The 14,888-nt window shown below is 40.2% G+C and overlaps 1 protein-coding gene across 1 annotated transcript; it reads right to left on the bottom strand.

Annotated features, from left to right (window-relative positions):
- Positions 1–4,621: 4,621 nt before the first annotated feature.
- LOC119786955 lies at positions 4,622–13,407 on the bottom strand. Its single transcript, XM_038290576.1, has 5 exons — positions 13,140–13,407; positions 12,679–12,967; positions 12,464–12,591; positions 9,455–9,563; positions 4,622–6,103 (listed from the first exon to the last, which is right to left on the bottom strand). Exons 2-5 carry the CDS (start codon positions 12,953–12,955, stop codon positions 5,355–5,357), a joined length of 1,263 nt encoding a protein of 420 aa, XP_038146504.1. The 5' UTR covers positions 12,956–12,967; positions 13,140–13,407; the 3' UTR covers positions 4,622–5,354.
- Positions 13,408–14,888: the final 1,481 nt, after the last annotated feature.

Genomic DNA, 14,888 nt, shown 5'->3' with positions numbered 1-14,888 from the left:
GGAGAACATGGAGATACTGTTGTTTCCTATAATATAATATATATATTTTTTTTTGTTTAGTACCGGAAAAGTGTGAAGACACACCAGAGAGCCACAGAATCCAGATAGTTTGAAATCTGATATAGTTTCTACAATCAGAGATGAAGCCATGCCATGTAATCATGGGCCATAAATAAATAAAAAAAAATCTGAAAAACTTATATCACACAACCAAAATGCCCACAGATGCCTACCAACCATTCAATCTGACTCAAAAATGTGTTTTAGAAAATTATTTAATATTGGAGGTGCATACTTACCTACCTACATTTTAACATCTGTTTTGTTTTTTTAGCATAATTAAACAGCAAAAACATTTGAAATTAATAATACGTGTAAATTGTGTGTGTATATGTATGTATATATATATATATGTATATATATATATATATTGGCCTAATTCATTTATAATCAAAGCGAGCTGAGATTTTCTAAGGGGTGTGCAGCTACTGCACAAGTTTAACCTCTCAAATGAATTTATGTAAAAAAAAAAAAAGTTAAAACAGTCTTAAAACAAAGATACAATTGATCTGTGTTTTCCTACTTACACGGAAACTGCTTTTCAAGGCAGCCTGCCAACACAAAAACATTAGTTTATTTAATAGAAAATCAGAAAATGTGGAGCAATTGTTCAATATTTTCACTTTAATGATTAGAATTGAATAAACACATTATACTGTTAGACAGACGAAGAAACCATTTTATATCATGTAGCAATGCTGGGATTTATAATAAGGATAAAAAAAGACTCTGCTCTTTTAAATTAGTTTTTACCAAGAATAAATAAACCTGTGACAGAAACTGAGCTCGTCCTCATGACTGCTGCAGTAATGCAATGACCATGGAGATAAAAAAAAACTGTTTTTAAAAAGTTGGTTTACACTTAAGAATAACCATCATAACAATTATCTATAAATGATAAAGAGACTATTTGTCATTAACAGAATAGTTATAATGTATAAACTGCACCTTAATCATTTATAAATGTAAATAGCTCATATTGCCCTGCATTATTACCCAAACATCAGTGGCTTAAGATCTGAATCTAGCCTTTATTTTTACTTTCATTTGCCCTGTCATGTTAGACTTACCCTTACCCCAGCATCAGTGGGCTAAATACATTAATAAATGATCGTTTTACCTTGCATAAATGATTTAGATGTAGTTAATAAATGATTATCAAACATTAATAAACCATCTGTTAATCATTTATAAATGGTTTCTTATGATATATAAATGATGGTTAAGTGTAACCGCCTTTTTAAGGACTAACTTTGCATTCTTTTTTTCTGAGAACAAATTTCATTTTTTTGTTTTTTTCCCCCAACATTTTGAACAAAAGCGATTTTTCTAATAATGATTTAATGTCAGAAGGCATCAAACCTGGGCCTAAATGAACAGGTTTCACTCAAACACCACCCTTTGATGGAGATAAGCACCAATTAGTCAAAGCTGTAGTGGATCTGTAGGCCCCTCTTAATCGTGGAATTGCTTTAATATTGCTTTCAGTCAGGGTTTTTTAAAACACTGATGACCTGTTTATGTGGTAATAAAGTATCTGAGTCAGATTTGGTACAAGACTTTGATTAGGTCACCCCAAAATCCTTACTTTGCTATTTTGAGGCGTTCTGATTTGGATCTCATGGTGCATCATGGGTGATTGCCCTCCTACATGAATGCACTCTTTCTATTTTAAGGGGCAGAGTTCATAGATCCATCATGTGCAGGTTTATTGATGATAAAGCACCTGATAAAAATTTTCAGAATATTTTCCCAAAACTCTTCTTTCATACAAATGAGACGATTGTTTCTGTTCTTTTTGTCAACAACAGTTTTGGTCCTGGGATTCTCCCAATGATCATTCTCTAGTGACATGTTTCCTATGTTCTTTAATCCAACCCGTCTTTCCTCTTATATGAATTGTGTGAAATAAATGAAAATGCATTTTTTTTTCTTTTTTTAAGTGCTTAATAAACTACATCCTCAGATATTCTCTTGCGTTATTTTTGTGACGTCCAAGAATCATATCCAAACAAAAAATGTTATTCCACACTGTTTATTTTTGGATAAAGAGCCAGATGAGAAGAAGCATAGGTCTTTGAATATTTCTCTCATTGTTCTCTTTTCTATCTACTTAAATATAATGTAAAAGTTTCCTTGAATTGTCATTGAAACATTTCTTATGTTTCCTTCGAATATTTCAACATTTTAGTTAGCATATTCATTCACTATAGGTCTTTACTGCCATGGTGTTACAAGGCAATTATGTAGGGTCTCTCTGTATTTTTTTTTATATCAAGACCCTTTGAATTTAAATCTAGTTTGACCCCTGAGCAGCGGTAACTAAGGGGCAAATTCTCAGAAATAAAGCCAAAATTGCCAAAGTAGAAAGATGAATGCTTTTGTTCTTTGCTTTTTTTGAGCAACAAAGATTTTATTGATCTGTTACTGATGCATAATTCAAAGTAGATTAGGAGGTGTTTGTTTTATGTCTAAAACCTTTCCTTTATTGCACAGTTTGTTAGCTTGTCTGTCTGCTATATTAACCAATATGATGTGTTGAACTCTATCTGCTATTTTCACAATTTTTGTGAGACACTTTTTTATAAAGTAGGGCATTAATTCATAAAAAAGTTTATATGAATTCTATAAATCAAAGTTTTCTGCCCAACAGCAATGATGAACTGCACTGCAGCATTCTATACCCAGCAGTCGGAAGAGATGTCAGTCTGGTAAAGAATCTGGCTGTTATTCGAAATTGTAAAGTTTACGGGGTTTTTTGCAACATAAAGCTGACTAGAACCTTTTTAAGTTTTAGTCGACTAAAACTGATTTAAACTATCACATATCGTAATGACTGAAATGTAAATAAACTAATAATAGTTTTTATCCTGAAGACTAAGACTAAATCTAAGATGGCTGTCAAAAAAAGCAGATACATTTTGAAAATTTGTGAACATTTCTTAAAATATGTATATAGGAGGGTGATATGTTGCTTTTTGACATCCTTAAAGCTGCAGTCTGTAACATTAAGAGAAGAGCAGACTTCGACTGAAAATTTGAAGAAAAACAGGTTTCACGCCACTCCCCCACCCTCTCTGCTTCACTCATGCCCCACCTCCAAGCTCCACCCCTCTCACAGCATCTGCGCGGCTACCGCATGCGACCAAGCAGCGTACGCAGCATGGAGTGTGAACCGGTAACCCCTTGCTCACACTGGCTCCGGTGCAGTTACCGAGCCGTCGGAGACCGCAACTCCCGCACACCCCCTCTCACACCGCCCTTTTGACTACGGTGCGGTGCGGCTCTGCGGCTCCGGCAACAGGTCCGGAGATTTAACAGAAGTTCACTTGAGTTCACGTAACTTCACGCGATAACACGGCCCAAATAAAGGATTTTTGCGAGAGCTTGTTGCGGAGGGCTCCGGCACGCCGCAAGGATAGCTTTCTTGCGGAATTTTCTGCAGCGCCGGAGTGTCTCGGTAACCGCAGCCGGACAGCTCAGCAGCCGGTGAGAGAGGTTTACGTCTTTTTAATGACTTGGAATCACTGCGGCGCGCACCCACCGCACCGCAACGGTAAGACCGGAGTCGGTGTGAGCCTGGGGTAAGAGCGATGACACTCATCTCCAAGCAGCTAGATATAAGATGGTGGTTATACCGAAGTTTGCCGTGTAAGCAGTTGTCGGCAGGGGCAGTAAGGGCAGTTTCTCTTTCGCTGGTGGCTGTCGCTCCGCCATGACTTCCATGCGCGTCCTCCTGACTGCAGCAGCCGGGCGGCAGCAGCCGGTTCAGCGGTGAGAGGGAGGGGGCGGGATTCAGCGTGTGTGAGCTGTGATTGACACTCCATCAGACGCTCCTCTGGCTGTGATTGGTTGTTTTGACTCGTCCTGAATTATTCTTTCCAGATTGAAATACAGGCAGTATGCGGGACCAATTGAAGCAGTTTTTTTCACAGGTTACATATCACATGTACTGCTGTCTGGGCATAGGGACAGTTTTAGCCAATATGACAAAAAAGTGATTTTTAAAAACTTACAGACTTCAGCTTTAAGCCTACTTAATTTTAGCAGAGGACAGAATTAACAGATTGTTTAGATTGTAGAGGTCTGGCAGTAATAGAATAGAAATACCTTGTATTGCCCAATGGAAAGAAAGTGTAGGCATGTGGAAAAGCAAACCAACCAAAACCAAAGTTGTTCTGGACTGACTCACCGTCTCACCGACTCAGGCACCGTGTGGGGTAGGAGGAGTTACGTGACCAACCGGGACCAAAAAGCAGAGATCATCTGTCCGGTCAGTTAACTGAGTTCACTATAAAGTCCACTATATAGTCCCCGCTCTATATAATAATTGAGGGATTTAGCAGTTAGGGTGGATGTTCGGTCCCAGTATGCTTGCGAGTTTACGATGAGCTATGAGAACAGCAACTTTTAAAAAGAGCGTGCACGAGGAGAAATGGGCTAGCACGTGTTTAATAGGCGTTCCCTCTCAGTAGCGGGTACAGGGTTCTCTATGTAGATTTTTCTTTTAAGTGGATAGGGCGGGTCTTCTAAAACATTTGCAAAAAACCTCCACAATACCTTTAAGTGCCAATATTTTTATGAATTTTGTAAATGTATTACAGTCGACATAATAACTAAACAAAATAACTAAACGTTCACATTGATGTATAACTTACAGCTGGCCCATCAAACAGCATGATACTTACAGCAGTGTCTCTCATCCTACAGTAAGCCTTGCACAACTTTAGCAAATGAGCCTTGTAGGAATGAGACAAACTATTCAAATTCAGATATGCAGTCATCTGATGCAGCACACAAACTGTAACATAGGCCTTAAAGCCTCCTAATCTATGACACACACCCACATTTTTCTTATTCCTTTAAATTTCCACAGTCAAACATCAAGATGGATCCTCTGGTGGCGTTTCAGGTTACATTTCTGGGTGAAGCGTTTGCCACATGCCAAGCAGCAGTACGGTCTCTCCCCTGTGTGGACGCGCCGGTGGGCTTTGAGGTTGCTCAGCTTAGTAAAAGTGTGGCCACAGAGAGGACAACGGAAAGGCCGCTCGCCTGTGTGAATCTGCATGTGGGCTTTCAACCTGCTGGGATGAGGAAAGCTTTTGTCACACTCCTCACATTGTAGGAAGGGCCTGAAGGGCTGGGAATCAGAAAGGGAGGCAGCAGAGGGAAGAGACTGATTGTAGGATTTGATGCCAACCAATGAGGCATTGGATCGGTTCAGAGCTAAGGTCTGTTTGTGAACACACTGCACTGACAGTGTGGAGGGAGTGCTTTTAGATGGTGGGGAGCCTCTAGTGGGGGTTAATTAAGTGTACAACCTGAGAGTGAGCATCAGAGTGCGCTGTTGTCGTCATGTGGGACAGTTTGTGTGTGGCTTTCTTAAGGGGCCGGTGGAGGTGCTGCATAGATGTCTGTAGCCTGAGTCCTGAACCCTTGTGAGAATGAAGCTTCACTCCCTCCTGTACCAAGGATCTGTGGTAAATATGATTTGGTTTGTGTGTTTCTGAGTGCACCCTCTGTTCCTGTGACAAACAGGTGAATGGTTCTTTACCAGCCTTTGATGGTGGTTTTTCTGCAGCCCCACTTTCCTTAAACTCATCAGAATCAACCATGACCTCCTCTTTAACTGTCACCCCCAGGGTGTTGCTGGGTTGCAGTCTGGCTTTAGGAGATTTAGAGCAAGATGCTTGATCTTTAACTAAAGTAAACTGAACATCTGCTCTGACTGGGCTGGATAGCTCATGTTCCATATAATTCACAGACCCTTTATCAAATCCACCTTCTTGGGCCAGCTTGTGGTTATGCAGAAGTCCAGCTGCTGTGGCCGACAGGTCAGCCCACCTTGAATGGAGTCCAAAACCTAAAACACTGGTTTTCTCTGCAGCAATGTCCGTCTCCTCGTGGTTGTCAGGAAACACGCATACAGTAGACATCTGTGGGTCTCTCTTAACAACATTCCTCAGTAACTCTTCTGTGTTTCCCTGGGTTGGTGTTGGCTGTGCTTCTACCACCTCACCTGGGGTCTCTGATTCAGCTTCACCTGGGAGAATTTAAAAAGAGCCTCATTGTACAACCAAAGATGTGTTAACAGTCAAGGATAAAAACAAACTGCATACTTTTCTTAGATGCAATATATTAAAAATATATAAATAAATTATCATTTATTACTCTCTTAATAAGAACTCACAGCAAAACCCCACCCAGCTTTCGCTTAAAAATCCGCAAAGTCATCTGATTATATAATGCAACAGAATTGTTTTATGATTTCAATAGTTTTAATTGTTTATAAAAAAAAAAACAATGTCATGTTGTAACGATGCACTACCAGGTCTGACATCAGGACCTGTAGTGTGGGGTCCCCCCAGGGAACGATCTTAGCGCCCTTCCTTTTCACCCTCTACACTGCAGACTTCAGACACAACACGGACAGCTGCGTCCTGCAGAAGTTCTCCGATGACTCCGCCCTTATTGGCCTCATCACAGATGATGACGACGCGGAGTACAGAGGACTTATTCAGGACTTTGTGGACTGGTGTCAGCTGAACTACCTCCTCATAAATGCGGGAAAAGCCAAGGAGATGGTGGTGGACTTCAGAGGCCGTCCCACCGTCCCTCCCCCAGTGAACATCCAGGGAAAGGACATTGAGAGGGTGGACACTTACAAGTACCTGGGTGTTCATCTCAACAACAAACTGGACTGGACTCACAACACGGAGGCTCTGTACAGGAAGGGCCAGAGCCGGCTCTACCTCTTGAGGAAGCTCAGGTCTTTTGGGGTGAGATGGCCACTCGTGAAGACCTTCTACGACTCTGTGGTGGCATCAGCCATCCTGTACAGTGTGGCCTGCTGGGGCAACAGCATCACGGAGAGGGACAGAAAAAGACTAGACAAGATCATCAAGAGGTCCAGCTCAGTCCTGGGCAGTCCTCTGGACTCTGTACAGCAGGTGGGGGACAGGAGGGCCCTGTCCAAACTCATGTCTATGCTGGACCATGAGGACCACCCCCTGAAGGACACTCTCTCTGCTCTGGAGAGCAGCTTCAGTGAAAGACTGATACACCCTCGCTGTATAAAGGAGAGATTCCGCAGATCCTTTCTTCCTGCTGCTGTCAGACTGTACAACCAACAATGCTAGCTCCGTATCAACCATATGTCTACTGTCACTTTACCTGTTATTATTGCATATCTATTGTATACTTCACTCATATCTATTTAACTCTGCAATAATTTAATACAATCAATCATTTGCACAGAACTTTACTGTTGTCACTTTATACCAGTGTTGCCTTGTCTGTATATACTTAATGTATATTTTTTATATATTTTTAAATATTTCTATACTTTGTATTCTTCTTTTTTCCTACTGTACTGTTCACTGTGATGCAACGCTGCAATTTCCCCACTGTGGGACAAATAAAGGATTATCTTATCTTATCTCTTATCTTGTCTACTCTTGTTTCCCTTGGTCAACACAATAATTGAGTTATGCACTTTTGTTCATAACTTTTGTTCATAACACATTTGTTCTGACCTTTACCTGGCTATTATATATATATATATATATATATATATATATATATATATATATACACTATATTGCCAAAAGTATTTGCTCACCTGCCTTGACTCACATATGAGCTTAAGTGACATCCCGTTCCTAATCCATAGGGTTCAATATGACGTCGGTCCACCCTTTGCAGCTAGAACAGCTTCAACTCTTCTGGGAAGGCTGTCCACAAGGTTTAGGAGTGTGTTTATGGGAATTTTTGACCATTCTTCCAGAAGCGCATTTGTGAGGTTGCACACTGATGTTGGACGAGAAGGCCTGGCTCTCAGTCTCCGCTCTAATTCATCCCAAAGGTGTTCTATCGGGTTGAGGTCAGGACTCTGTGCAGGCCAGTCAAGTTCATCCACACCAGACTCTGTCATCCATGTCTTTATGGACCTTGCTTTGTGCACTGGTGCACAGTCATGTTGGAAGAGGAAGGGGCCAGCTCCAAACTGTTCCCACAAAGTTGGGAGCATGGAATTGTCCAAAATGTCTTGGTATGCTGAAGCATTCAGAGTTCCTTTCACTGGAACTAAGGGGCCAAGCCCAGCTCCTGAAAAACAACCCCACACCATAATCCCCCTCCACCAAACTTTACACTTGGCACAATGCAGTCAGACAAGTACCGTTCTCCTGGCAACCGCCAAACCCAGACCCGTCCATCAGATTGCCAGATGGAGAAGCGCGATTCGTCACTCCAGAGAACGCGTCTCCACTGCTCTAGAGTCCAGTGGCGGCGTGCTTTACACCACCGCATCCGACGCTTTGCATTGCACTTGGTGATGTATGGCTTGGATGCAGCTGCTCGACCATGGAAACCCATTCCATGAAGCTCTCTGCGCACTGTTCTTGAGCTAATCTGAAGGCCACATGAAGTTTGGAGGTCTGTAGTGATTGACTCTGCAGAAAGTTGGCGACCTCTTCGCACTATGCGCGTCAGCATCCGCTGACCCCGCTCCGTCAGTTTACGTGGCCTACCACTTCGTGGCTGAGTTGCTGTCGTTCCCAAACACTTCCATTTTCTTATAATACAGCTGACAGTTGACTGTGGAATATTTAGGAGCGAGGAAATTTCACGACTGGATTTGTTGCACAGGTGGCATCCTATCACAGTTCCACGCTGGAATTCACTGAGCTCCTGAGAGCGACCCATTCTTTCACAAATGTTTGTAAAAACAGTCTGCATGCCTAGGTGCTTGAATTTATACACCTGTGGCCATGGAAGTGATTGGAACACCTGATTCCAATAATTTGGATGGGTGAGCAAATACTTTTGGCAATATAGTGTATATATATATATATATATATATATATATATATATATATATATATATGTATATATATATATATATATATATATATATATATATATATATCTCCTGTTTGGTACCTTACCGGCTTGTTTTGTTTGTATGACCGCGATTACAGAAAACGACTTATGAAGTCAGACCAGCTAGAAGAGCAAGGTGCTCGAGAACGCTGGGACCCATTTCCACCTGGATCCCCGCTCATTTTCGCCCTCATATCCCTCCGTTGTTGGTCAAACTTGCCCCCACTTCCTCACCGCCTCGGCCTTATCTAGACCCACAGTTTGTTCCTGATTGTCCCTCTTGTGTTGGGGCGTTGAGTAACATATTGCAAACCACGCTTCAAAATTGAGCATAAATCAAAAATGTCTGCGTCATACCTGCGACAGCCTCACTGCGACACACTGCTGAGGGAGTATAACCAACCCTTTAGTCAAACAACTGGACACGGCTCACAAAAAGACATTTATCTTGACATTTACAGATTGTGTTGCTTTTCAAATGTTCTTTCCAATTGTTAAATCAGTTACTTACAATCTGGAGTCTTGCACCACTGTCTCATATGCAGGGAAGAACAAGATGGTTTCTTTACTTCTTCCTCTTTCATTTCCAAAGTTGAAATGATTTCGTTCCCTTCTGTTAACTGAACAAAGAATGACATGTGATGAGAACCAAATCACAAGGCAATCTGAATTTTATTCTGACACTCTCACTGGTGATTGAAACTAAACAAGTTGTCTAAATCTAGTTGAAGCACTAAATCAAGCTCAACTAGTTCTCCAATAGACATAAACACAACCACCTAAAAAAAAACACCTCACAGTATCATATAAATTAAATAGTAGAAGTATGATTCTATGACATTTTCACTCTCTTACATCATTGTGAAAGTTTTTTCCCCCACATTTTTTTCAAAAATTGTGACAGTTTATTCTGTTTTCTAGGGTTCTCGTCAGCTCTGTCAGGCTGAGGTGTGTTGATGTCTTGCAACACCTTGGTTTTCTTTTTTTTCTTTTGCAGTAATACTTCTATTGATTTGCTGCCGCCTTTAAAAATCACTGGTATGTATTGTGTGGTCCAGAGGAGTGTGCAGGTTGCTCAGTGATTGCAGGTTTCTTTTATGTGGTCTGTTTGACTTTCTCCAGACACGCTGCTGTCAATAAAAGCCAAACCGCACCACTTAAAAAGCCTCGTTGTGTGTTCTGAAGAAAATCTGAAAAACAGTGCTCTCATGTTGTTATCTGGAGAAGTGGCACACATATCTGTATATATAATTTCTTTTAATGCACACAGGGCAAGGACAATATGGGCCAATTGATTATTTTATGTAGTACCGGCAAGAATAAAAAACTATGTTCACCAGAGCGTACACAGTACCTGCTTCATTTTGCATATTATTTTCACTTTTTTAATTTTCACCTTTGTCTACACAGGTTGTCTCATTGAGATCTAAGATCTCATTTAGAAAGGAGACCTATGCCAGCCTTTGTTTTTTCTCTGTTGTACACCAATATTCATAGCAGGATGGATTTCCAAATAATGTTTAGAATCTTCCAGTATTCTAGCTTGAATAAAAATATCACAGTTCCAATGTTTTAACAAAGTTAAAAAATAAATAAATAAAAGAGATAGGCAATCATGAAGACAGACTACTGCTTAAATATACTGAATGTTAGAGTTTTAATAAGTGATTCTATTATGATTATTTGCAAGACTTTTGAATTAGACATGCACACCAAAGATGAAATTAGATGTTCTCTAATTTTAGAAGTTCATATTTAGTAAACAACCCTTTAGAATATTATACTTTTTAAACATTTACTTTTAGTAACTTTTAAATCATTAAAAGGCAATTTGCCTGCAGCCATAGCCTGCAGGATACTGAACGGACAGTGTTACTTTCACAAAAGCATTATGTCACTCATATTTCTATACCATGTTAGCTTGTTTTTCAAAGTTGGAAGCTTTTCTGAACACTAAAATTAGTTTTTCCTGGAAGCAAGTTGAAAGACAAAATCCTCGCTTTCAAAGCAGCTGGTCAGCACTTTCAGGTATAGTTAGAATAGAATTCAACTTAATTGTAATTACACTGTCACAAGTACAAAGCTGCCAAATGAACTCTCTGCATTTAACCCATCACTTTGAGTAGAAGTGGGCTGCCATTGTGTTTCGCCTGAGGAGCAGTGTGGGGTTAAGCGTCTCGCTCAGAGACCCAGAGTGGCAGTCTGTGGGAGTGGGGCTTAAACTCAAAAGCGCAATGTTCTAAGAACTAGGCCACACCTCCACTAAAGGACGGTTTATACTCAGAAACCAGGTCGTCTGCGTGTGTGTTGCAGTTTACGCAGGTGACCGCACAGTGCTACAGACAGGAAGCCTCTGATTGGTCAAATCTACATCCGCTCCACACTATGCCTATTTCCTGTCTGATACCTTATCGGCTTGTTTTGTATGTATGACCGCCATTGTAGAAAACGACTCGTTATGATGGACCAGCTAGAAGAGCGATGTGTGAGAGAACGCTGGGACCCTTTTTCCACCTGGATCTCAGCTCTTTTTTGCCCTCATGTCCCTCCGTTGCCCCTAGCCTTTTTCCACTTCCTCACCCCCTCGAACGTAGCTAGACCCACAGCTAGTTCCTGAGTGTCCCTCTTGTGTTGTGGCATGGAATAACATACCGTAAACCATGCTTCAAAATCGGGCATAAATCAAAAACATCTGCGTCATCCCTGCGACAAGCTCACTGCGGCACACTGCTGAGGGTGTATAACCTGCCCTTTAGTCCCCTAGGTAGAGAAAGGAGCACAACTGCTATATACTATTCTTCATACAGCAGTTCCCTCTAGCATTTTCTAGCAGTTAAAAATCCCAGGAACTATAACAGCATACATTTTAGAACTTTTAGAACAATTTTTTTAAAAACCTTTAATACGGGAACCTTGTGAGGGGTTTTAAAAAAGGGACCAGCAGGTGCCAGTGCCCCTGTAGAGCAGGTCTTGCCCCTGGTTATACCCCCCTCTATCATACACTGAAAAAAAATGTAATCTTAGTAAATTAATTGTTCTTCAATTAAATGTATTTTCCATTGATTTAAGCAGGAATACAGATTGCCTTTGGAATAAAATAATGAAAAAATAACAAATCGGTTGTATTATTTTAAGTGCATCATATCTTATCATGAGATACGATGCATCATATATTATAGGAGGAAAAATACAAATACCTTTGAGAGATTGTTTTTTCACCTGCTCGAATTAAGGTCAAATACACATTCTTACTTATTTAAATCTGTTACTGCAGTTTAATATCTATTAGAACGGTTAGTTCAGGGGTCTGCAACCTAAAATACTAAAGAATGTGCTCTTGCTTTGTTTTTCTTTATCTATATTTACATTTTTTGTGCTATTATTTTTTTCTGTATCCTGGTGGAAAATAAAACACTGCCTCGCTTGGTAAACTTCTTTCAGAACCACCACTGAGTTCCCTATCTAAACAGGGTAAGTCCTTCTGCAGGCCTATATCTGCTCTGGCAGTCATGTGACTCACCTTTGACCCTTTTAGGGGGCTCTGAAGGATTTCTGGATTTTCTGCAGACCCTGTTTTGCATTCTTGCCCTTGATTTGACAACCATTGTTCAACCACATCCCCTGGATTGGTCATGTCACCCATGGAGTCTGAAAAAAACAAACAAACAAAACTACATTACTGGAATATAGAAACAGCCATGCCCTGTTCTACAACCCATGTCATTTGTTTTTTACCATCATGTCGCTCCTCTACTTTTAAAGTTTCAGGACTCTGATCGGCGTCACTCCCCACAGACTGGTCGCTGTGTTGTGAGTCCCCTCCGTGTTTGCCCTCAGTCCACTGCAGCTGCAGCCTCAGAGACTCCACCTGCTGTTTGCTGCGCTTCACCTCCACCATGAAGACATCCTCCACCAGCCTGCTCACCTCAAACATCGCCGTTTTCAACAGAGCCTCCATCACATCAGAGAGCTGGCTCTGAAAGGTGACAATGAGGCTGTCCAGGTCCGACATGATCCACTGCACCTATAACCGTCCGCCCCTTAGTGAACTCAACACTTTCACAACTGTTTGGGGAAAATCTTCAAAGTGCCGCCAGTTTGGATCAGCGACTTTCTCTTTAGCGATACATCCATTTATAATAATCACCTGTCAGCAGTATTGTAACAACAAAGGTTATAAAAGGCTTATTGCTTACATGAGATGTCAACCTCGTGATGTTAGCATGCCGCCTAGCATCGGTAGCTAAATCTCTTCAACTGAACAGCGGTAAACCATGGAGCGCGTGCTCTGAACGCAACCAATCACAATTAATCAGATCATCGATATAAATTAACAGATATTGTGATAAAGTGGCTCAACCTAAACTTGTTTTTGTTTTGAATTATTGGTAATTAACATCTACTTTGTGGAGCTTCCTTTTTTTGCTAATGACATCATGAATGACGCAGTACGGTGGCCCCAACGGCCAGAAAATAAAGCTTTTGGTATTCTTTTTCTTTGCAATAATAATCTTGAATACGAATTTAAATGTGTTTTATGGATTGAAATAAAAATAAATATATAGTCCAGTTTATAACAGGATTACATGGTGGGTTTGGTTGTTGTTGTTTTTTACTTGACCTCTTCTTAAATGTCTTAAATCTTTTTTCAGTTTTTGAACTTTCATATTAAGTGATAAAACAACAAAAGGCAACTGATTCTTTGAATGTTAAGAACCTAATTTTGCTGTTATTTCCAGGGTCCCAGCCTTCCATATAAACAAAAACCTACTCATTTTAGGACTGAAACTGTTAATATAATTTATCTTGAGTGATTTTTAAAATAATAACCAACTAAATTAATAATCAAATATTTGGTAGCTGCAGTGTGCTCCAGTGGACTTTGAAACATTATATTTGATAAAACCAATTGAGTATGCATTGTTTCATTTATTTTCTTTGGTGCCCCTGATTACTTGATTGTTTTTTGTTGACGTTTGTTTTATTTATATTTCTTTGTTTTGTTTTGTGGTTGTTGTTTATTATGCCAGACTTGAATGTTTCTGTGCACTATCAGTGCGTCCCTGTTGTTTCTGCTTTGCAAGAAAAAGTGTAATTAAAAAAAAAGAAGGAAAAGCAAGAGCAGTTATTAATTAGGCAAAACCTGTTAAAAAAAATTATGAATAAACTTTTTATTATAAAAATCCTTTATTAATGCAAGGTGTACAGTGCAACTGCAAACCTACTTAGACAGGACCATCTACCTTAAACGGACGGCTTGGAAAAGGAGACGAGAAACAGCTAAGGAGCTGCAGGAGCAGCACAGACCAACACAGTTGAGAGAATCTGTCAACAGGAAAAATATTTTGTACTCTAAAAATTTGACCTTTAAAGGAGAGTAGCAGAAGTTACTGAAATAACCCTGTATAATTTCCAATTAGCATTTTGAAGGAGCACATTCAACATTCTGTGGGCGCAGGTAGCCAAAGTTCTGGTTTCTGTAGTTTAGATAGAACACCTTAAGTCCTTCTCAAATAGTGGTGCATGAGTGCCCCCTGGTGGTTTAAAATTATTGGATCTTTTGTTTGTAAAAAAAAAAAAAAAATTTTTAAAGTGTGTTTGTCTGATTTTGCATGATTTTACTTTATTTCCATTTATTTTAACTTTGTCCTGAAGCTTTACTCTGAAGCTCACCACACTATACAGCAACAGTTGGCAGACAAACAATGTTGGACTGCTGGATGGAGAGTAAGTCCAAAGTCCAAAGTAAGCACGCCTGAAAAGTTTAGCTCTTTGTGTTGACTTTTACAACAACGTCTATGTTAAAGAAAAGCATCTGATCCCTCAGCCTCACTAAATGTAAACACATAATAGGCTAGTGGCAAAAGATGAGCTGTCATCTTTTAAGCCAGACATTATAAATATATGGTCACCATCATGCCACCCATCTTCTTAGCTAATGATGA

The sequence above is a fragment of the Cyprinodon tularosa genome, unplaced genomic scaffold (genome assembly GCF_016077235.1).
Source record: "Cyprinodon tularosa strain WSP-4 unplaced genomic scaffold, ASM1607723v1 ctg283, whole genome shotgun sequence".
NCBI lineage: Eukaryota > Metazoa > Chordata > Actinopteri > Cyprinodontiformes > Cyprinodontidae > Cyprinodon > Cyprinodon tularosa.
This window is presented reverse-complemented; position numbering and strand designations above follow the sequence as displayed.

Coding starts and splice junctions, on each gene's coding strand:
- LOC119786955 (XM_038290576.1), bottom strand. CDS start 12,955: ATGTCGGACCTGGACAGCCTCATTGTCACCTTTCAGAGCCAGCTCTCT. Junction 12,592..12,678: donor AGTAGAGGAGCGACATGATG/GTAAAAAACAAA, acceptor TGTTTTTTTCAG/ACTCCATGGGTGACATGACC. Junction 6,104..9,454: donor GTGGTGCAAGACTCCAGATT/GTAAGTAACTGA, acceptor AAATTCTCCCAG/GTGAAGCTGAATCAGAGACC.